Source organism: Sitophilus oryzae, unplaced genomic scaffold (assembly GCF_002938485.1).
Source record: "Sitophilus oryzae breed Bouriz unplaced genomic scaffold, Soryzae_2.0 scaffold_1494_pilon_pilon, whole genome shotgun sequence".
Taxonomy (NCBI): Eukaryota; Metazoa; Arthropoda; class Insecta; order Coleoptera; family Curculionidae; genus Sitophilus; species Sitophilus oryzae.
In genome coordinates, this window is record NW_022146163.1 from 3625801 (window position 1) to 3651722 (window position 25922).

A 25922-nucleotide genomic window follows, 5' to 3' on the forward strand; every position below is an offset into this window, starting at 1 on the left:
GCCCGTGGATTTTCGGAGAGGGCATTCTCATAAAAGCACGGTCACAGAAGGGACCGGGGACATTCATAAAAATTTTCATAGACGTAATACTGCTAAATTTATATTTTGTATTAAAAGTTTAAAATAAAAAGTAATAACAACTTAGTAAGAATTTAATTATAAAAAAAATAAAGAATAACATTCCCAACAAGTGGTGATACGAGTCAAATAGAGAACTACAACATTTGGTGGCAGCGACTACAAGATTGGTGACGACGGTGGTCCAATCCAGGATCACGACATTGGTGGCAGCGGTAAAAACTACCAAGGTTTCCTGAAGGTGCGCCAGACGCAGCAGAAAACCTACCAGTTTTGGAAGAAGATAGAGGCAACGGGCAGTTCTTGAAGGTGCACCAAGAAGCAGCAAGAAGCCCGACACGAGACGTAGACATTGGACACTGAAGGAGCGCCAGAGCGCAGCAGCAAGTCTCCAGGGAAGCTTTTGTTTTCACCAGATGATGACGGGGTAAGTCTTTCAATTTGTTTACTGTATTGTGACGCTACTGTTTTCTTCTCTGATTTTAGTTAGATTTAAGTTAAGACAATAATAATTCTGGGCTGCAAATAACAAAAAAAAAAAAATATTGCTTAAAATTCGTAAATATTTTTTTTTTTTCTCTCTTCAAACTAAAAATACATCTATAAAAATAAATAATAATTTTAAACTAAAGTAATAAATCATTAATAAAATATAATAATGGCAGGAGGTAAAGACGCAACTGATGTTCTGAATTTAATAAATTCATTTGATGGTCAGGGTGACGCAAAATTCACTCCAATTTTTCTTAAAAATTGTGATTCAATATTAAAAATTGTCAAAGTGGATCAAAAGAATTACTAGTAGATTTAATTTTTGGTACTAAATTAAAAGGGAAGGCACAAGAGGTAACACAATATAAACAGTTTCAAAATTGGGAAGAACTAAAAGATTTCTTATTAGAGCACTTTACTGATAAAACACCACCATCGCATTTTCTAACACAAATAATGAATATAAAGCAACATTTTAGGGAAACTGTAAAAGAATATGGCGATAGATTACAAATTCTCTTTAATAAATATAAAGAAACGTGTCACTTAAATTATGCAAATAACGAAGCTACTGTTTTAATAGAAAATTTAAACTCCATTTTAGTCAATACTTTTAGAAAAGGACTCAACGATGAAAAAATTCAAATGCGTATTATTGCCGAAAATACTACATATTTAGATAAAGCTTTATCATTAGCAATTGAAATGGAACTTGAGAATAATGACAGGTTTAAAAACTCGCATTTTAAAAATATAGGTTTTGTAGAGCGTGGAAATAGACAATTAAATAATCATTCTTCTAATAATTCCTGTTTATTTTGTTTTAAAAATAATCATTTAACATCACAGTGTAGACAGCTTAGGCAATACGAACAAAATAGTAACTCATATAATAGAAATGTACCTAGCAATAATCAGACACGCCCACCGCAAAATTTTAATAGCAATAATAATTTTTCAAATAGACAAGACGTAAATACAGTACAATATAATCAAGGACGTTTCACTAATCGAAACTACAACAATCAAAATTTTAATCAGAACAACGACGTGCGTAATTATAATCGTAATTATGGTAACAATTATAACAGTAATAATCCTCGTTCAAATTACAATAATAGATATTCTCAGAATCCAAGAAATTTTAATAACTCACAAGTTCCTCAACGGCAGCAAAATGTTTCGATACCTCAACAATCTCAAAATTTTTCTAATTACAATAATGAATCCAGTACTACCAATTTTAATAGTTCAAATAATAGATCACCACAACAAATTCAAACTATAAATTCTCAGTCGTTAATCAATTCAGCAGATAATTATTTTTCAGAACCGAGCACATCTCAAAATTTTTCGGGAAACGAGAGCGAAGCCTTGGTCGCGAGCAGCCGATTAAGCGCTTCTTAAAATTAGATAATAGCTGTTCTATGAATTACACACTACCTGAGCATAAAAATAAAATTAAAATTGAGCAAAACTTAATTGACATACCGCATAAATCAGTATTATTTTCCGATAGTTACCAACAATTAGAGATAATTAAAATCCCTTCTTTAGATATAAAAGATAAAGAATTACATCTTTTATTAGATACAGGGGCAGATATATCTTTATTGAAAGAATGTATCTTATTACAAAATAATCTAAAATTAAATAAAACTTGCATTATAGAATTAAAAGGTATAAGTAAAGAACCTGTATTTACTAAAGGTGTTTGTAACATCCCAATTAAATTAAACAATAACAAAGCAATAACTCATCCTTTTCACATTGTGCCAGATAGTATACCGATTAAAAGTGATGGACTATTAGGACGCGATTTTTTGCAAAAGTATAAAGCCAAAATAAATTACGAAGACGGAGTCATTAATTTTGAAGACAATTTTTTTAAAATTTTGCCGTCAGAAGCAACTACAATAATTCCCGCGAGATGTCAAATTATTGTACCTGCTCTAGCTAATTTATCTTCGTCCGAAGGCATAGTAGTTTCAAAACAATTATCCGAACATTTATATCTAGGGTCAAGCCTAACAAAAGTCCAGAACTATAAATGTTTAGTTAGCATATTAAATATTTCTAATGAAGCTCAAACTATCCATACACCTAGAGTGAATGTCGAACCTATTTCTTTTAATGAGTACGAATTTATAGAAACATATAATTATGACATTATCGATCGTTTTGCTAAAATAAGAAAAGAAATTAATCTAGACCAATTAAATGAAGAAGAAACTAATTCAGTATTAGATATTTGTAGAGATTTTAACGATATTTTTTACTTAGAAGGCGATAAACTAACAAGCACCAACACAATAAAACACACTATACCGACAGAAAGTAATAAAGGTCCTATTAACGTAAAACCTTATAGATTGCCTTTCAAACATAAAGAAATAATTAATGAACAAACTGAGCAAATGTTAAAAGACGGGGTAATTTCCGCTTCGGACAGTCCTTGGAATAGTCCTTTACTAGTTGTTCCTAAGAAAAGCGACCCATTATCACCTAAATTTAGAGTATGCGTTGATTTTCGAAAGTTAAATGAAATTACCATTGGAAACGCATATCCTCTACCTAATATAGCAGAAATTTTAGACCAGTTAGGAAAATCTCATTATTTTACTACCTTAGATCTTACTAGTGGATTTCATCAGGTAGAAATGGACGAAAAAGATAAAAATAAAACCGCTTTTAGCACTAATACAGGACATTACGTTTATAACAGAATGCCTTTCGGTTTAAAAGGAGCTCCCGCCACATTTCAAAGACTCATGAACACAGTTTTAAGCGGTCTTAATGGTATGAAATGCTTTATTTATTTAGATGATATAGTAATTTATGCAAACAACTTAAATGAACATAACGATAGATTAATTGAAGTTTTTCAAAGATTTAGACAACATAATTTAAAACTTCAACCTTCGAAGTGTCAGTTTTTACGAAAAGAATGTTTATACTTAGGTCACATTATTACAGAAAACGGCATTAAACCAGATCCATCAAAAATTCAATGTGTAACAAACTTTCCGCAACCTAAAAATCCTAAAGATATAAAATCTTTTTTAGGGCTTGTAGGATATTATAGGAAATTTATCAAAAATTTCGCTAAAATTGCTAAACCTTTAACCGAATTATTAAAAAAAGATTCTGTTTTTAATTGGGGTATAAAATGCGAAAATTCTTTCCAAATTCTTAAAGATAGTATAACTTTTCCACCTGTTCTCCAATACCCAGATTTTACCAAAGAATTTATTATAACAACAGATGCGAGTAATTTCGCAGTAGGAGCAATTTTATCGCAGGGTAAGGTTAATCATGATCGTCCAATAGCGTTTGCTAGTAGAACTCTAAATAAAGCAGAACAAAATTATTCAACTTCAGAAAAAGAGCTAACTGCAATCGTCTGGGCAGTAAAACATTTCCGTCCATATATTTTTGGCACAAGATTTAAAATTGTTACAGATCACAAACCCCTACTCTATATATTTAATATCAAAGACCCTGGTTCTCGTTTGACGCGTTTTAGAATAAAACTTGAAGAATATGACTATGAAATAATTTATAAAGCTGGAAAGATTAATACAAATGCTGATGCATTGAGTAGAATAGTTAGCACAACAAATGTCAATTCTATTATTACCAATTATGATAATTTTAAAACACATCTCGAAAGCCATATAATTATTAATTCCAAAGTCAAAGAAAAAAACACAAATCTGTTTGAAACACCACAACTTATACCTATAGTTTTATTTTTGCCAAAATTATTCAACAAAAACGACTTTAAAATTCTAGAAAAAAATAAACAAATTAATACATTTTTAGAACATTACGATAACACAAATCCTTTAGACATGCCGTCAGTTTTTCAGTATCAACAAAATAATTGTAATATATTTCTATTAACAGACAACGAAAATACATTCAGTGATATTAATTATGAAAATATTTGGTCTTGCTTACTAACTTTACGAAATATTATATCCAACGAAAAAACCGAACTATCATTTATAAAATATCATTACAACTCATTAGTCAAATGGGAAATCGTTCTTCCTATGATAAGATATATTTTTAAAGACCTCTATTCAGAAATTACAATATTTAACAACAGTCTTATCAACCCCTCAGATGCTGAAAAAGTTGTATTATTAAATGAAAATCACAATTGTCCATTAGGAGGTCATCAAGGGTCATCCCGCACATATAAAAAATTATCTCAATTATATACATGGAAAGGTATGAAAAAAGACATAAAAGAGTTTATAAAAAAATGTGAACTTTGTCAAAAAAATAAACAGTCTCGAAAAACAAAAATGCCTATGGTAATTACGACCACGGCATCAAAACCGTTCGAAAAATGTTTTTTAGATATAGTTGGACCACTACCAGAAACCGAAAATGGTCACAAATACATATTAACCTTTCAGGATGATTTAACAAAATATATAATTAATATACCTATGAGAAATCAAGAAGCTGTAACTGTAGCGCATCATTTTGTAACGAATATTATATGCATTTACGGAATACCTGACATGCTAGTCACAGATCAGGGGTCAAATTTTTTAAGTGATATTTTTAAAAGTACTTGCAAGTTTTTAAAGATAAAAAAGATCCAAACAACAAGTTATCACCCAGAGTCAAACGGAGCACTAGAACGCTCTCATAAAGTTCTAGAAGAATATTTAAGACACTTCATTAAGACATCTCAAACAGACTGGGATAATTGGATTCCCTATGCAACATTTACATATAATACTACACCTCACACTGCTACACAATTTTCTCCATTTGAACTTTTATTCGGACATATTCCTACATTACCAACATCAGTTAAACAACCACCTAAAGTCAATTATACTTATGATGATTTCATAAACAATCTTAAACAAAAAATGCAACATTCTAATCAATTAGCTAAAGAAAACTTATTAAAATGTAAAAACATATCAAAAAATAATTACGATAAAAACAGTTATACCAGAATATTCGAAATTGGTGACAAAGTGTTACTTTACGACGAATCAGTTCGACGTGGCAGAAGTAAAAAACTTTCCGCCTTATGGATTGGTCCATATACCATTATAAAAAAAATATCAGATGTAAATTATACAATTCAAAAAGGAAAAAATAAACAAACTATTCATGCAAATAGATTAAAATATTTTTATTATTAAAACTAAACATAATCAGTATATATAGATTATAAAAACTAGAATTAATAAATTTTAATTAGCTTATTATTAGTATATATATTTTGTTTTAGGGTTAATTTATTTATAATAATTACCAGTATCCTAGCAGTAGTCCACTCAGAATACAATATAACCACTTATGACTTGAACCCTGGAATACACTTTGAGCACCTGGGCGAACTAAGGTTTTTTAATAACAAATGGAAACTAGTAACTTTTGTAGAATTAGAAAATATTAGTAATAAGTTATTATCATTAAAGAATTACCGTAAGTATACTACAGATTTATGCAATAATGAGAATGCTCAATATCACTATTATATTTGTCAGTTATTTTTGAAAAGTTCTAAATACACTTTCGAAAAAATTGAAAAAGAACTAGAAGTCTTACACGAATTGATCGGTCATAGTCATTTATCAGAAAGTAGACAAAAACGAGGTTGGTTCAATATTGTAGGAAAAGCAACTAAAGTTTTATTCGGCGTTTTAGATGAAGAAGATGCTAAATACTATAATGATAAAATTTCACAAATGAATAAAGACGAAACTTCAGTCCTTCAACTTTTAAAAGAACAAACAAAAATTGTTCAATCAACAATAATTAATTTCAATAATACTATTGGAACTTTAGATTTTAACGAAAATTTATTAAAAAATAATATAAAAAAGATTAGCGATGAATTAAGCAAAGTCAAAGAAAATTTTCATTTTCTATATATAAAAACCGGCATAGAAGAACACGTCACTATTTTAAATATGATGCTAAATCAATTACAATTAGAAATCATGACGATTACGAATGCTATTTTAGTAGCAAGAAAGGGAGTTTTACACCCCTCAATATTAACGCCATTAAGGTTAATTAACGAATTAAAAGATGTGTCCGAATCTCTACCTCATGGATTAGAATTTCCTGTACCATTAGATCCGCTCAATGCAAATCTCATTCTAAATGTTATCGAGTTGCAAGTTTATTTCGAAAACAAACGATTAATATATATTATAAACATCCCTTTAATTGAAACAAATTTATTCTATATTTATAAAATATCACCCTTTCCAAAATTAATGTCAAATAACCAGTTTATATTAATTCAACCCTCATCTAAATATATAGCAATTGACGAAAGCAAACAGCAGTTTATTACACTGTCGGAAATAGAATTTAATACTTGTTTAAAAATTATAGAAAATAAATTTATTTGCAAGCAACAAAAACCAGTTTCTCTTGCTCATTTGGCAGATAATTGCGAAGTTAAATTATTGCAATTCACAAATATCATACCTGATATCTGTGACAAACGTATAATTCAGTCAGATAGAGCAATTTTTATTCAACTACAAACCAGTAACACTTGGTTATTTGCAGTTCCTCATCCAGAAACTCTTACGATATCATGTAATAATAAAAAAAATCACGTAGATGTAATACTAAAAAATTGCGGTAGTGTCACTATAGGTAAACAATGTAAAGCTTATAGCGCATCATCAATGCTAATCCCTCATGGAAATACAGTCCAGTCCAATATTTCAAGTGATTTTATTCCACCATTCGACATTAGTGATAATTGTTGCGAAAGGATAAAGGAAGAAAAAATAAACATTAGTGAAATATTTCTCAACGAACATTATAGGAAATTAACAAAGCACATCCCCGAACTTAATGTAGCGAGCCATAAGCTAGAAGATATTGAAAAGTTAGGTGATGAAATTCTAAAAAGGAAACTTGTAAACAATTATACATTTCCAGCATCTGTAATTGCCTATATCTTAGCTCTTCTTGCTATTATTTTTATTATTTATAAATTGTATACAAAATGTACTAACAAGACAGCCTGTTGCGGAATTATTCCAAACTTATGCATTAGAGTTAATCAGTCTGTGGAACCATCTTCTAGAAATAGTGATAGATATGTTGCTCATTATAATCGTAATATTAGCCAAAACTCTGAAAATGTAGGTAACTATGAAAACTCCGAAGAAGAGAATGTTAATTTACAGGCGCCCTCGCGCAGACCCATTGGGTATGTACCATCAAGGCGACCATTAAAAGAAAAATAATTTCCGCATTTGATACATTTTTAAATCTGCAATAGTTATAAAAAAAAATGTTAGTTAAGTTAGAATGTAAGTTAGTTATAATTAGTAGTTAAGACTTGTATAATACTTTTATATATGTACTTTTATTCATTTCCATCTGAGTTATACTAATTAATTATATAAACATTTGTTTTGAGATTTCATATCACTTTCACCTCATGAAATCTCTCATTAAGGGGGGAGGTGTTGTGAACATACATTTAATATGGTTATATGTATATGTATATTCGACAAATTGTATAAAATATTATTTTTACCCTTATTCTACGGCTATGCCTAAAGAATTTAAGGTACGAAAAATACCATCAACATTATTATTCTTCTCAGAAAGATGGGTGATGCAAATAAACAGAACCATTACCTTAAGATGAAATTTGGAAGAAATAGTCATAAATAGTTGCATCATTTTTAGTTTTCCTTTGTAATTCGTTTACTTTCAGACGCGATGTCTGGTTTCTATTTACTTAAGAAATGGTCATGTTTGTCCCTTTGCAAACCTACCTGAAAATATTATTAAGAAATAGTAGGTACGCCCGTGGATTTTCGGAGAGGGCATTCTCATAAAAGCACGGTCACAGAAGGGACCGGGGACATTCATAAAAATTTTTCATAGACGTAATACTGCTAAATTTATATTTTGTATTAAAAGTTTAAAAATAAAAAGTAATAACAACTTAGTAAGAATTTAATTATAAAAAAAATAAAGAATAACATTCCCAACAAGTGGTGATACGAGTCAAATAGAGAACTACAACATTTGGTGGCAGCGACTACAAGATTGGTGACGACGGTGGTCCAATCCAGGATCACGACAATGAGCCACCCTTGTTCTATTTGAAAAAATTGAGATATGATTAAAAAAACAATTTTTAACGGCATCTTTTAACCGGCCATGACAAAACACCAAAAACATTAGACCATCGAAAAATTAGTGTTTTCAAGACAGCCATAGCACTCTAGATTGAAATTTAAAATACGATTTTTTTTAAGCGAAAATGTAAAAAGTTGACACACGACATGTCATTTTTATTCAGAGTGTCAATTTCTACCGAATAAAGTAAAAATATACCGAGGGTGCTATTTAAAAATCAAAAGTTGTAGTCATTTCCAGTAAAACAGGAAGTAACTAAAAACAATTGAATACGTCAATCAGTCCTAATTTATGTCATATTCCAACATACCAAATCTCGTTTTTATAACTGAAAAAATGAAAAAGTTACAGGGGTGAGCCACTTTTGAGACGCACCCTGTATATTGTGTTCTAGAGGACCGATTTTGATGATTTTTTAAGCAATTTGTAGCTAAATTATTTAACTTTTTAGTATCTCTTTCTAAATTAAAAATGAAAGGTGCTATCTATCAATTATACGAGGGAAAATAAAATGTTGATATTTTGGTGAAAATTTGAAACATCCTGTGGAGTGCATTAACAAAGCAAGAAATTTAAAAATAATTTTATCGTCTTGGTGTGTGATTTTCTCGATAGTTTGTTTTTTGATTCATTTCAATACCTTAATTTTTTTGGAGATATTCGCTTTTGAAGAAGACACTTTTTCGTATTTTTTACATTAAAACCACGCCTTTGCTTTTGGTCCTATAAAATAGTATTAATAATTTATGTAATGTTACTGTCTTTGGAAAATTATACCGTATGATCGAGAAAAAACGGCGTCAGCGATGGCTATGAAATGAAGATCGCTGTCATTTTATATGTAAATTTATATGGGAAATGTCATCGATCGTCATTTCCCAGCCAACTGGACGCCATTTTTTTTCGATCATACAGTATTATTATTGTCTGTTGGGCATTTACTGTAGCTGAAATAGTGATAAGTCCGAAATTGATTGTTGATTTCCACCATGATCAATTAAAGCAGCAATTAGTCCATAGTTCAGAACTTAAACTCATCTCCACTAGAGTAAACGTCAGTAAACAATAATAATATAACTTTTCAATGACAGTGACATTACAAAAACAATAAACCCTATTTTATAAGTGTGTTGATGATGAGAACCCAAAATCAATGCTAAAATTACTGTAAATCGTTACTGTCTTATTCAAAAGCGCATATCTCCAATAAAAACAAAGCTATTGAGATGAATCAAAAACAAACTATCGAGAAAAGACGTACTTAGATGATAAAATGATGAATGAAATTTTTAAATCCCGTGCTTTGTCAACATATTCCACAGGGTGTTTCAAACTTTCACCAAAATATCAACAATTTGTTTTCCCTCGTATAATAGACAGAAGGAATCTCTCATTTTTAATTTAGAAAGAGATACGAAAAAGTCAAATAATTTAGCTACAAATTGCTTAAAAAATAATCAAAATCGGCCAACTAGAACAAAATATATTAAACTTTAAAATATTATATCAAAATTGTAAGGTGCCCGTTTTTCGTGCCGGTGAGTATACAGTGTGAGTTTTCTACGATGTTATCTATGGGTATCTCGGAAACTACTGGAGATAGAGAGTCGGTTAAATAGGGTAAGAATTGCAGTTTTGTGGGGTCATAAATATGCGCCTATCCGATTTTTGAAAAATTTCATGGATTACTAGATATTTCGAAAAAAACATTTTGGTTATTTTAAAAATTGTCCCTAATTCCATTATAATCTATTTTAGACAAAAACTTTTCAGATAAAAGTTGTAGATAATCACATCCTTAATGAATTGTGCCGTCCGATTTTTTCTAAAGCCTGTCATTTTTGACATATGACACAAACATATGTTTTTTTTTAAATGAAAACCATAGTTGGCCATGACTTCATAAAAAGCGCCATTTCTTAAGCTGTTCAGCGATATAAGCTATAATATGTTTTTCTCACAAAATTACCGAGTTATAGCCATGTTCTCATTTTTAAACAATTTCACTTAGTTAGCCATAGAAACAAGTTCAACCGTCGTTGCTCTCGGAAATGTGAAACTGTCACATCGAAAGTTTGTATATTAAAATAAACAAAAATTGTAAATATTAATTTTGCAAATGAAAAAAAGCGTGTAGGATTATTGGTTCAACTATTCTTGGCCATACATTTTCGAGGATATGTTGACCGGTGAATGTTACTTACTTTTTTTAGAGAACGGTTTTCAAGACATGTTAGAAAAGTTAAATTTAGATACTCGCGCATTAATAGAGTGGTTCTAAGATGTCCTTCATTATGATCCCCCCCCCCGGTTATGAAAGAAATATTGATTAAAAATGTTAAAAATTATTTATATCATAATTATGCAAACTCAGGGATAGGAAGAGGTGGACCAATTGCATGTGTTTCCTCGATCATCTGACCTATCCATTTTAGATTTTTTTATGCGGTATGGTTAACAAGGTTTACAAAAGAACGTATGAATTAAGAGAGGCACTCGAAGAGGCGGTACGGGAGAAGTTTAATTAAGTCGACCGGTCGTTTTGTGAGAATAGGTAGGTAGTAATTCAGTTTTAAAAAGATGCATTTATGTACTCAAAATAATGGCGGATTTTTTGAACATTTTCGAAAATAACTTAAAGTGTATGCAGTGATATTTTTTTAAGTTTTAGTTTGTGTAATGTAAATTGTAAAGAACCGTTTAGTAATATATTCTGTCTTTTTATAAGTTGTAAATCCTAACAGAATAAGAATACCATACCAACTAAGTGAAATTAGTCAAGAAAGATAAGAATTGGCTATAACTTAGAAATTTAAAAAAAAAAACATATTATAGCTTATATCGCTGAAAAGCTTAAAAAATGGCGCTTCTTATGAAGTCCTGGCCAACTATGGTTTCCATTTGAAAAACATATGTTTGTGCCATATGTCAAAAATGACAGGCTTTAGAAAAAATATGAGAACACAAACTCATTAGGGATGTGATTATCTACAACTTTTATCTGAAAACTTTTTGTCTAAAATAGATTATAATGGAATTAGGGACAATTTTTTAAATAGCCAAAATTTGTTTTTTTCGAAATATCAAGTAAGCCATGAACTTTTGCAAAAATTTGAAAGGCGAAAGATTTATGACCCCACAAAACTGCAATTCTTTTCCCATTTAACCGACTGCGCCTCTCTATCTTCAGTAGTTTCCGAGTTACCCATAGAGAACATCGTAGGAAACTCACCCTGTATTAACCAACAAATAACCATACTCTATATATAGATATGTATAACGTCAACACCGAACTACACCGGCGAATTGTCTCTAACCACCCCGCTAACGATAGACTCGCGGATCCGAAATCGATTTTTATAGAACTGTTATGCCGTGGAACCACGCGCTATACAGCAATCCTAGCGCTGGAAATGGCTGGTTGTACGCGATAGCCGGAGAGCAAAAGACTAGTCGGGAGAGCTTCGCAACTTTGTTAATCGGCGGCTTTACTATTTCTCGTGATGGCAATGGTGCGTGCCTCCGCGCTCCGCCGATCATTGCCTAGGTGGGGAGTTGGGAGATAAAGGTAAAAATAAACGAACACGACTGCAGAAGATTGCATACCATGATTTATATCATACAAAATAGACACCATCATAAATTAATGTACAGGGTGTCCCATTTTAGTGCGTTTTACAGGGATATGAGTAGAGATAGGATGCGGTTTTCACATCACTGCGCTACATGTTTATGAAAATAAAGATGCTAAACACAGATTTGTCCTCACCCTTTTAGTTCCTGAAATTCAGAGCGAATTTGAAAATTATGCGTTGAATTTGAAAAAAAAAGTGGCTCCACATACAGCGAAGCGTATTGCCGATTGACGCGTATTTGCTCGCTGGTTGAAATTTTCGAGCGAACTGGACATTTCGAATTAAGACTATTAAAATCCGCCTGAAAACGCGTGAATGTGGAGCCACTGTACAGGGTGGGTCAAATTGGACGCTTTTAAAGGGAAACACCCTTTTCTATAGGAGATAGACGAAAACTAATATCGGTGTCTGGAGCTCAATTTTCATCAAAAACGTGATGGTGAAAACCACATATCGATATCTGTTACCGTTTCGGAGTTACGGGGTGTTTTTCAAAAATTTGCATTTTTAACAAATCGCTATAACTTTTTTGCTATGGAAAAAATTGTTATTTTATGAAAACATTTTCAAAGCACCTTTTTACGTAGAATTTAATGGTTTAAGTATATTTTTTTAAAAATGAATAATTTAAGAGTTATCAACAGAAAATTTGATTTTTTATATGGGACACCCTGTATATTTTTAATTAACTGAAAAGAACTTACAATTACCTTTCCAAAAATATAACACACTTGATATTTTGTTATAATTCCCTTCGAAATACAGAATTTTTAAAAGTTCCCTACTTTTAACTAGTAGGCTTTGGATCCCTTATTGATGAAATACCCCTAATGGAACTCGAAAACATATTTTCTAGCAATACGAGGCACCGCCTCAGAACGCTGAAGTTATCAGCAAATTTTTGTAGCCAATTTCAAGAATAATTAGATAGCTAACCAAGATTCCAGCCGTTGGCCGTCGAGGTCGCCGGACTTAATGCCTATGGATCTAATTCTGTGGACATCTTTGCGGAAGAATAAATTCATTCTTATTTTTAAATTGCCCGTATAATCTAGACAAGAATTAGAAATACTTAGCAGTTATGAGGGGGTATCATCCCCACTGAGTTAATGAATTCCGCGAGAAATGTCCAAAAACGGCCCTGTCTGTCCATAACAGAAGACGGTCGATATCTCGAACACCTCTAGCAAAATCTCATGTCTTGGTTTGCTATTTATTTTTATTGTTATTAGATATAGTTTAACCGTGTTGATGTTGGTTAAATATAGTTTAAATTGTTATAAAATTCTGCATCTCCATTGCAAATATTATTTTCGTTTTAATTGATGCTCACAGCTAGAATTTTTTTGCATTACAGCCGGCGCCCTTCAAAGCCTACTTATTTAAAGTGCGCGAATTTTTATAAACTCTATGTCTCGAAGAGGAATCGAGCAAAATATCAAGTGTGCTATATTTTTGGAAAGGTAATTTTAAATTCTTTTCAATAAATTAAAAATATACAGGGTGTCCCTAATAAAAAATCAATTTTTCTCTTGATAACTCTTAAATTATTAATTAAAAAAAAATATACTTAAACCATTAAATTCTACGTAAAAAGGTGCTTTGGAAATGTTTTTATAAAAATACAAAATTTTCTATAGCAAAAAAGTTACAACGATTTGTTAAAAATGCACATTTTTGAAACACACCCCGTAACTCCGAAACGGTAACAGTTATCGATATGCGGTTTTCACCATCATGTTTTTAATAAAAATTGAGCTCCAGACGCCGATATTAGTTTTCGTCTATCTCCTAGATAAAACGGTGTTTCCCTTTAAAAGCGTCTAATTTTACCCACCCTGTACAGGGTGGGCCAAGTTGGACGCTTTTAAAGGGAAACACCCTTTTCTATAGGAGATAGACGAAAACTAATAGGTGAAGAAAACTAGATAGGTGAAAACCGCATATCGATAACTGTTCCCGTTTCGGAGTTACGGAGTGTTTTTCAAAAATGTGCATTTTTAACAAATCGTTGTAACTTTTTTGCTATGGAAAATTTTGTATTTTTGTAAAAACACTTCCAAAGCACCTTTTTACGTAGAATTTAATGGTTTAAGTATAATTTTTTCAAAGTTCATAATTTAAGAATTATCAACAGAAAATTTGATTCTTTATATGGGACACCCTGTATATTTTTAATTCATTGAAAATAATTTAAAATTACCTTTCCAAAAATATAGCATACTTGATATTTTGCTCGATTCCTCTTCGAGAAAAAGGGTTTTTTAAAAATTCGCCCACTTTGAATAAGTAGGCTTTGAACGGCGCTGGCTGTAATGGAAAAAAAATCTAGCTGTGAGCGGCAATTAAAACGAAAATAACATTTGCATTGAGAGATGCAGAATTTTATAACAATTTAAACTATATTAACCAACATCAACACATTTAAACTATATCTAAAACAATACAAATTAATAGCAAACCAAGACATAAGATTTTGCTACAGGCGTACGACAATTTCGACATGTCAACCGTCTTCTGTTATGGACAGACGGGACCGTTTTTGAATATTTCTCGTGGAATTCATTAACTTAGTGAGGGTAAAAGATACCCTCCATTAACCACTAATGCACTAAGTACTTCTAATTCTTGTTTAGATTATACGAGCAATTTAAAAATAAGAACCTTTATTCTTCCGCGAAGATCCACTAAACCTGGGGATAACAGGCACTAAAGTCCGGCGGCTTCGACGGCCAACGGCTGGGATCTTGGTTAGTTATTCAATTATTCTGGAAATTGGTTGCAAACATTTTCTGATAACTTCAGCGTTCGGAGGCGGTGCGGTGCCTCGACATGCTCGAAAAATATATTTTCGAGTTCCATTAGTTAAAAGTGGCGAACTTATAAAAATTCTGTATTTCTAATGGAACTATAACAAAATATCAAGTGTGCTATATTTTTGGAAAGGTAATTATAAATTAATTTTACTTAATTAAAAATATACAATGTGTCCCAAATAAAAAAACAATTTTTCTGTTGATAACTTAAATTATTAATTTATAAAAATTATAATTAAACTATTAAATTCTACGTAAAAAGGTGCTTTGGAAATGTTTTCACAAAAATAAAAAAATTTCCATAGCAAAAAAGTTACAGCGATTTGTTAAAAGTTCACATTTCCGAAAAACACCCCGTAACACATAAACGGTATCAAATATCGATGTGCGGTTTTCACCATCATGTTTTTGATAAAAATTGAGCTCCAGACACCAATATTAGTTTTCGTCTATCTCCTGTAGACGAATTAACAGAAATTAAAGACGAATTTGACCCACCCTGTACACACTCCTCTCCGAACGCTACACGCGTCGCTCTACGCGTGCATAGGATTTCCGAAACCGGAGCTGTTTTTCGGAACCGGGAATTTCGGTACCGCGCCTAGGAACCGGGATTTCCCGTTTTTTTTTCGGTACTTTCGATACTGACTAATTTTTGTTCAATGATGGTGCAGTTTATCAATCAGAAAGCAAGGGACGGTTTTCAAAGTAAAATGGATAAAAAATTGAGATTTTTAATGAAAATAATATCAAATTATTAAGAAATCAGTCATGAAAAAAATAACATGAACACAGGTAAAGAAAAAAGTATAGGTAAGTTAAATTTCACATTAAACAACGTAAACCAACTTAACTGAATTTGAGACAAAAGACCTAAAATATTGAATAAAAAATGGAAATATCTATTAAAACGTAACATAATAAATATTATAGGAACTTCAAAACAGAAAAGAAGCAAGAACAATAAAAAATAGCATCATTACTTACATTTAGAAGAGTTTGATTTCGACCGCTAGAAAGTATCAAAGGACTTTCTCACGTAACAATTTTTTTTAATTATTGTTACCGAGGCACGGTTCTGTGATGGCCAAAAAGATCTGAACCCTAATTGGAGTTTCCAGAACTGTACTAAAATATTTTCGTTCAACGATTGTGGAGTTCGTCGATTAGCAAGCAAGGGATAGTTCTCAAAAGTAAAACCGATAAAAAATTGAGCTCCAAATGAAAATAATATCACATTATTAAGTGATGAGAAAGTAAACATGAATACAAATAAGGAACACAAGCGAAAAAAAAAAGAAAACACAAAGGTAACTTAAAAATTACATCAAACAACATCAACCAACCTCGAAACCAAACCAAACCAAACCAAAAACATAACACAAAAAAATATAACTAATACATTCAGCAATATTGTACTAAATAATAAAATAACATATTTAAACTTCAATAATTGCTAATAAGCATTATAGAAACTTCAAAATAACTTCAGAAGTAACAAGATTTCAACCGCTAGAAAGTATCAAAAGTCTTTCACACGTAACAAAAAATATGTTTTATAATTATTATTACTTACCCAGTCCCGAAAGTACCGGAAGAACCGGGAATTAATATTTTCGAGTCCCGGTTCTTTGATGTCTCAAAAAAACCGGGAATTCCCGGTACTTTCGGTTCATGCTGTATGGTTCTATTAGTATTTTTGTTAAAAACTATGAAGCAACTAACATAAATCATCATATTATTAATTAAGATACGGAAGATTCATGTTAATCGGCAATTACTCAAAACAAACCCATTCGCTTCAAGGTACGTACACTATCGAAATAAGTAGGAAGTTCGTACAACAAAAGATAAAAATAAATAAACGCGCTGAGCCTGGAGTGGTATCCATTAACAAGTTTCAAGAACCCTCCAGCTATAAATTTGATTGATGAAGGCAGATGTTCGTGGCAAAAAACGCCCGACAAATTTGATTTTTGTACTACAATCTTTCTCAGTTTTTTGCAAAAATAATATAGGAATATTTCCATGAAATATGTTACTGGAATTTACCTTCATTGACAATGTATTGAAAAAAAACGCCGTCATATTGGCCGTTGAAATGTCAATAATATTCCTTTTCTTATTACTATTTTGTATTTATTCAATTAATTTCATTTTTTACACAGGTATAACCATCTGATGTATAACTTGGTTTCCACTTTGTTAAACAGATTTATACCTATTGGTATAAAAATAATAAATAAGTAAATATTGCGATTGCTCCATTACTCACATTGATAAATAGCAGTGATCTAACGTGATAGCAGCAAGTAATTTATCGTAGCGGCTAGTATCACCGTTGATCACCACGAGACCATAACGTAAAAAAATTGGTCAAGTGCTAGTCGGACTCGCGCACGAAGGGTTCCATACCATTCATTATCTATATAACATTAGACACTATATTATAACCTTTTTTTACGATTTAGCTGAAATTTTGAATGCGCGAATAAATAATTTAAAAAAATATGAAGAAACACATTACTAAAAATTGTATTAATTAATAATTATTGATAATAATATAATTAATTATTATTGATAATAAATATGTAAAAAGTAAAAATAAATATGTAAAAATATGTAGAAATTAAAAAAAACGATTAAAAAAAGTCGCCTTGTCTAGGATTCGAACCTGCGTTACTACGGCTGCAACGTCATAGCAGCATAGCAGCTAACGAATTAACCCCGCGGCCACCGATAACTTGAAAGATTCTATGTAAAATTCTTACTTAAAAGATAATGTTTAGTGAAAGTACTTTTTTTATTTATAAACATTTATTTAATTCTTAATGTTTTTAGTATTTGTTCTTATAGCGATACATAGATACATTATCTGTAAAAATTACAACTGTCTAGCTATAACGGTTGATAAGATAGACAGACCTTTGTGACAGACGGACGGACGGACAGCCATTGCATGCTGGATTCAGAGGGGAAAAACTTGGAGCGAATAGTGGCCGACAGATTGGAGCAATACATCGATCCTCAACTTTCTGAATTCCAATTCGGATTCAGGAAGGGGAGATCGACCATCGACGCACTGGAACTCGTCACGAACATCGCAAAGGAAAGGCGGTTCCAAAAAGTATTGCCTCATCGTCGCCTTGGACATCAAGAACGCGTTCAACTCAGCTCGCTGGGATCGCATTTTGGAGGCTCTCGAGCACATGGCTGTACTACCTACGAAAGATGGTCAGATCATATTTCAGCGATCGACTTCTGCTTTACGAGACGGAGCAGGGAGCAGCGGTGCATGGGGTCACGGGAGGGGTACCTCAGGGCTCTGTCCTGGGACCACTCTTGTGGAATGTTATGTACGACGGTCTGCTCCACCTTGAATTACCGGCCAACACAACACTCGTGGCTTTCGCGGACGACGTGGCGGTTGTCCTTGTGGCGAAATACTCGGAGGAGCTGGAAGCTGCATTCTCCATCACCATCAGGAGGATAAGACAGTGGATGCAATCGGCAGACCTGTCGCTGGAGGAGCATAAAACTGAAGCACTCCTAGTGAGTAGCCGGAAGAAGATTGGAGTGGTCTTGGATGGATCACCCGTGTGCACGGGGAGGTTAGATTCTACATCACCCAACTCTTGACTGGGATGGATCCTTTCGAGCATACTTGCACAGATTCAAGAGAAGTGACTCCCCGAACTCTCACCATTGTCGCGTGGTGACCGAAGATGGGGAGCACGTATTCTTCCGATACCCTCTATACGAGGAGATAAGGACGGAATTCGAGAGAAATCTAGGTTTGTCCATCAGCCCAGAAAATATAGTGGACTGCATGCTGAAGAGTCAATCGGTATAGAACAAGGTAGCGGAGTATGCTGAGACCATACTCAAGAACCTTCGCACCACCTACGAAGAATAGACAGCAGTAACACCAAATAAGAACGCCCCGGCGAAGTAGTATTTGCAAAGAGTGCCGCCGGGGAAAGAACGTTCCTGGAGAGAGGACAGAAGTGTAGGTTACGTTTTAGTGAGGTAAAAATCCCACATAACTCGTCTGGCACATAGTAGGTTTTCCCAGGCGAGTACCTGTCGCAGGTTTTAACCCCCTTCACCTCTTAAATCTAAAAAAAAAAAAAAAAAAATACGGACAGCGAAGTCTTAGTAATAGGCTTCCCGTTTTTACCCTTTGGGTACGGAACCCTAAAAAGACCAAAACGCCATCTAAAAATTGCACTGCCTTGCTAAAATCGTCGCATAGCATTGCCATACACGGTGTCCTATAAAAATAGGATACACTATAAACCGGAAAAGATACAAAGATGGTGATTTTTGGGTAGATGACTGATTTTCCTATAGTAGGTATACCGGGTGTGTCTCAAAAGTGGCTTACCCCTATAACTTTTTTTTAGATAAAAAAACAAGATTTGGTATGTTAGTATATATGACATAAATTAGAATTTCCACTTTCGGTTCCCACCTTGTTAAACAGATTATACTTATGGCACAGAATATCTAGCGTATACAGGGTGTGTCTCAAAAGTGGCTCACCCCTATCAATTTTTTCTAGGTTTTTAGATAAAAAACGAGATTTGGTATGTTAGTATATGACATAAATTAGGATTGATTGACGTATTCAATTCTTTTTGGCCACTACCTGTTTCACCGGAAGTGACTATAACTTTAAATTTTTAAATGGCACCCTCGGTATTCTTTTACTTTATTCGATAGAAAATGACTCTCTGAAGAGATTGACATATTGACATATCATAGGTCAATTTTTGACATTTTCTCATATGGTTTATTTGAAATTGTAACATATAAAGCGGTTCATAACGGCAATTTGACTCGAAATACCAAGTAGTCTCTGGTACCAAATTATTCGTAAAAAAATGCTTTTTCCAAATATGCTAATGAGCCACCCTTGTTCCATTTGAAAACATTGAGATATGATTAAAAATACGATTTGGGCATCTTTTAACCGGCCAGGATAAGGCACGAAAAACATCAGACGATCAAAGCTATTTTTGCAAAGCCCCTTTATTCAAAATTCGTGATTTTAACACATCCGTGACACTCTGGATTGAAATTTAAAATTTAAAATACGATTTTTTTTAAGCGGAAATGTCAAAAGTTGACATATGATATATCATTCTATTCAGAGTGTCATTTTCTATCGAATAAAGTAAAAATATACCTCGGGTGTCATTTAAAAATCAAAAGTTGTCATCATTTCCGGTGAAACAGGAAGTGACCAAATACAATTAATCAATCCTAATTTATGGCATATACTAACATACCAAATATCGTTTTTTATCTGAAGAAAATAAAAAAGTTAGAGGGGTGAGCCACTTATGAGACGCACCCGGTATATATTTTTAGCCGACCATACCAACAGGTAAGTATGGTAGGCTATTAAGCAAAAATTTTTTTTTAATTTCACTCAAATTGAGTTATTTGGGTCATAAATGACCTAAATACAAAATATTTTCATGGTGTCTGCCTGTCTGTCCGTCTGTAACACGATAACTCAAAAACCGCTAAATCGATTTTAACCAAATTTGACACAAAAATACTGTGACAAAAATTCCTTTACTTTGAAACTAAAAGAACTGCCTACCAACTTTTTATTAACATATTTTAGTATGGGCGGCTATACGTGCCTCCCGGCGCCAATTTTTTTATCTTCTAATTCTAAAAAATAATTGATAAGGCGGTAGGTATATTTTTATGACTCTTAATACACCTAATTAGAAACCACTGTTATCTTATTAAAAACAAAACATTACGACGTTGCCATGTTTTTTTATTAAAAGTCAAGATGAACAGAAATATATATTCTTATATGCATAATTTATAAATAAGAGAACAAGAATAACATAACAAAAATTGCATGTAGTAATAAGTAGATTTTCACCCAGATTTAACGCAATAAAAACATAGGTAAATAAATAAATTTAAGATAAATCCGTTTACATACAGTATGATCGAAAAAAAATGACGTCAAAGACGGCTGGGGAATGACAATCCATGATAATTTTGGCGAGCCCAATCTCTAGACGTCATTTCCCAAAAATTGATATAAAACTTGTAAAAAATTAACACTAATTCTAATTATAGACAGATTAAAAAAGGAACGAACAAGGATAGACACACAAATCTGTTTCCAATAAAATATTTTTAGCCGACCATACCAATATTTATTTATTTTTTGTTTTTATATTTTGTTCTTTGACATTATAAACATTTATAAATGTTTATTTTAACAATAAGACTGACAATATTATTTCTATAATGTTTTGTATTATCTTTTGTTTGTTTGTTTGTGTACCTTGTTTTTTTACTTTGTTTGTTAGTTTACTTTTGTCTACAAATTGAAAATTTTTTTGACAATAAAGGCATTTATTTATTATTATTTATTTATTATTTGCCAATAGGTATGGTAGGCTATTAAGATCGGCAAAAAAAAAGTTTTTTTTAATTTCACTCAAAATTAGTTATTTGGGTCATAAATGACCTAAATACAAAATATTTTCGTGGTGTCTGTCTGTCTGTCTGTCCGTCTGTCCGTCTGGCATCTGTAACACGATAATTCAAAAACCGCTGAACCGATTTTAAGCAAATTTGGCACAAAAATACTGAGGCATCCGAGAATCTGGCAATTAGTTTTTGGTGGGGGTGGGGGGTTGGCAAGGGAGTATGGGAGGGGGTTAAACATTTAAAAAAATCGTAACTCCAAAATTACAGTAGCTAGCAAAACGCGGTTTTCAAATTAAGATTAGGAATAATATTTGCAACAAAATTTGTAATAACATCAAAATCAGTCAAAGTCGCACTTTTCGAGATATTAACATATTTTAATATGGGCGGCTATACTTACGTGCCTCCCGGCGCGAATTTTTTCTCGAATTTGAAACTAAGTACGCCATTTAAAAGTAATTGTTACTCAACATAAACATGAAATACAACCTTTCTTAAGGCCCACTTTCTTAAGACAGTAAGCGCCATTACAAAATAAAGGAGAGTTAAGGCCAAGTAAATAACAAATAACAAATAACATCTAGGGCTTGACCTCACCAAAATTAGCATCAATTGTCATTCCCCAGCCGTCTTTGACGCCGTTTTTTTCGATTGTATGGTATGTTTCACTATAGATTTATCAGATAGTTAAGCGTTAGGTGCACTAGTATACTGTTCATAATATACAAATAAAAGAACATGAATACAAAATATAAAAACCATGATTTTCACTTACCTATTATATTACACAGATAACAAAATTTGTATACCAGTTGATACAATAAAAACAAAAATAAATAAATTTAAGATAAATCAACATAACACCAGATATTAAAACTGACAACATTCTCATAACATAATTAACTACATTATTTATATTTATTAGGGTATTAAGCTCTGATAAAACCCAATACAAAAATAAAATTGGTGTCACTTATGTATTTTTAAATTTATTACTTTTGAAGGAAAATTATGCATCCCTCAAAAAAGAAACTTTAAAAGGATTTAAATATCTTAAAATCTGGCTTAAAATGGATAACCGAAAAATACGAAGTTAAAAGGTAAACAAACCAGAATGAAGCTTGTCAATACATTGGTTCATCTGTCTTGTTTATGATGGTTTAAGACATCCATATACATTATTATTTGTTTATTATAAGAAATATTTAGTGCTTTAGTGCCTAAAGAAAATATTATTTCAGTTGTTTTATTTCAAAGGTGTATTTAAAACTCTAGTAATAGCTGTGGTCTGTGGTAATAGTGCTTATACATCTATCCATTTATTGTTATATATATATATATATATATATATATATATATATATATATATATATATATATATATATATATATATATATATATATATAGAAATATCACAAATTAAGAATACAAAATAAGGTTGCCTGCAAAATAAATATTTTAGGTAAGTGTAAAGTGGAGGTACGTAAACAATTTTAAGTCTGCAATCTGCAATATATATTTATCGAATTGGTGGAACCGATTACCTTGTAAGAAAAAGTGTAGGCGAATCATCCTAATAAAAATTCTAAAAATAAGAATGGGTGTATGATTGCTTTTTATAAGTAGGTAGCTCAACCAAATGGTAAAACAGGTACTTATATCTTCAGCTAGACTGCAATTATATACATTTGAAATATTTCTGCAGGCCTGACCGAGTATAAAAATAGTACAATGAATCTGTAACGATAGTCCCTGAAACCTTTAACCCCAATTAGTTCAGCTATACTGCTATATTAAAAAATTCATTGGCATACTTTCCTGTGTTTGTCTTGATAGAGAGATGTTCCTCACAGACTTGTAAATGGACAGTTTGACAGCTGATTCATCACATCAAGCGTTGCTTTTGGCTTGTTATAAAACTAAATATTGTGTTTATAATACTGAAGTGGTCAGTGAAATAGGATATTTCGGTATTGTTGTTTGCTGGACTACGAAAAGGACCTACGGAAAGTCTAAAATATTCACTTACTTGTTTGGTATTGAAGCCGTCGTCAGTCTCTGAATAAGTCCTACGTTCCATTTCATCGGGCGGTTCTTCGCCACTCGTAACCTCGTTAGAGTAGTTTTTCGTAAAAATCTTTGAAATTGCACTCCACATTCACGTTAAATTTGCACAAAAATACGACTCTGCCCTTCGACAATATCATTGCCTAGTCAACCTACGCAAGTCAGGATGCAGTGCCCGGCCGCTATCCTTTAATTAACGATTCTCGATTATCCCTAAAGGTTTTAAACAAACTTTCAAAACATTTTAGCACACTTTTTACGCAAATATTCACTTTTTTCTAGCTTTGACAAATTATTTCACGTCTTGTCATAAAGTCGAATCCACTTTGGCGACTACGGCGCCTCTCCGGCAGGTCAAAGAACTATTTAAAGTAAAAATCGTTTGGGCGCTTTAACGCGGGAAATACAAATGATAAAAAAAATTAAATGTGAAATTACAGCAATAAAAAATACTCTTTCAGTTTGCTTTCGTTAGAGTGCCTTTATTATCTGTAATTTTATAATTATCAAATGAATACATGTCATAGAAATAAATATTTTAGTTGCTGGTGTTAGTTTTATTTTAATCTATTAAAAGCTGTCATAAAAAAACGAAATAAATATAGTCTAAAAGTATTATTTAATAATGTCATTTACTATGATTACGTCACTCTATTTTAAGAACGTCTGATCTTTATTGAAATAATTACATAGTATACCAAAAATAACTGGTAATGTGCTTTTTAATGAAATACGCTGGGTCCCTGGCGCATTCGCCATTATTCCAAGATATTACAGAAACTAAATCCTGTGCTAAATCCAACTGAATCTAGTGAGTCGATTTTGCAGATTTTTTAAGAAATGTTTAGTTAAATTATTTGGTTTTTTATCCTCTTTTTAGATTAAAATTTGTCCCCAAAAGTCCCCATCTGCGTATTATACAAGGGAAAACAAAATATTATTATTTTATCAAAAATTTGAAACACCCTGTGCATGGGTTTAACAAAGTTAGGATTTTAATAACCATTTTATCATCGAAGTGCATCTTTTTCGATAGTTAGATTTTTGTTTTATCTCAATTGCTCTTCTTTGTTAGAGATATTTGCTTTTGAAGAAGACAGCAACTATTTGCACCAATTTGAGCATTAAAAACGTATAGCCTCCATACATGCCTGCAGATCCGACCTGGCTTGCGATCTTTTAAAATTTTTAAATGTCTTAATCACTCATATTTAATAGATTCGGCGTTCTCCTGTGTTTTTAAGAATGAACAACAACCGAAAACGCATATTATATTGTGTTAAGAGAGACCTACTACTATATATTTTTATTATTTTTTGTATTACCGGGATTCGTGTAATAAACAGCTTGTAACACATTGGTTGCTTTGTGGGACAAACTAAAAAAAGTTGATTTTTTATTCATCGTTAATGATTAATATAATTTACTACATAGACTTAAGATCAATTATTAAATGTATCAGGACTATTATTGTACTTCGTAGTCGAGTACAATAATTAGTGGTTCATTAAATTTATAATAAATTAATGATGGCGTAAATAGTTAAATATTTCTCCGAAATTGTTGTATTCCGTCTTGAATTTAAGATATACCGGGTGCGTCTCAAAAGTGGCTCACCCCTACAACTTTTGGCATGTTAGTATATGACATAAATTAGGATTGATTGACATATTCAATTGTTTTTTCAACACTTTCTGTTTCACCGGAAATGACAACAATTTGTGATTTTTAAATGGCACCCTCGGTATATTTTTACTTTATTCGATAGAAAATGACACTCTGAATAGAATGGCATATCATATGACAACTTTTGACATTTTCGCTTAAAAATCGTATTTTAGATTTCAATCTAGAATGTCATGGCTGTGTTAAAAATATTAATTTTTAATCAAGAAGCCTTAGAAAAAAATGGCCGTTTTTTTAGACAAATCTAAAGTCCGCCAGAGACTTTGCCTTGTCCCAGAAACGCAAAAATTTCATCCGAAGACCGGATCCGCAGACCGAATCCGCAGGCCAGATCTTTTGGTGTATAAATAAATGGGGAAGCCTTTGCTTTAGGTCTTTATTAACACACCTATGAAATAGAGATTATTGTTTTTTTAATGTCACCGTCATGGAAGAGTCATATATTATATTGTTTGTTACACAATAACACAAAACACATAATACATGTTTGAAAATCATTTATTTT

The 25922-nt window shown here is 31.9% G+C and overlaps 2 protein-coding genes across 10 annotated transcripts in view; one reads left to right on the forward strand and one right to left on the reverse strand.

The window, feature by feature from the left end:
* The window catches only part of LOC115877511 (patronin), a 210518-nt gene extending 186445 nt beyond the window's left edge, over nt 1-24073 (reverse strand). For 5 of the 9 annotated variants that reach the window (XM_030893720.1, XM_030893715.1, XM_030893721.1 and 2 more), the window contains exon 1: nt 23694-24072. In XM_030893720.1, the coding sequence (XP_030749580.1) occupies nt 23694-23822 (129 nt within the window). In that variant the 5' untranslated portion in view covers nt 23823-24072. Of the gene's footprint in view, nt 1-11971; nt 12219-23693 lie in introns of those variants that run through there. The other 4 variants (XM_030893722.1, XM_030893719.1, XM_030893716.1 and 1 more) reach the window with 3 other exon arrangements.
* On the forward strand, nt 459-8052 carry LOC115877512. The gene is made up of 2 exons (XM_030893723.1): nt 459-505; nt 5840-8052. Exons 1-2 carry the CDS (start codon nt 495-497, stop codon nt 7827-7829), a joined length of 2001 nt encoding a protein of 666 aa, XP_030749583.1. The 5' UTR covers nt 459-494; the 3' UTR covers nt 7830-8052.
* Nucleotides 24074-25922: the final 1849 nt, after the last annotated feature.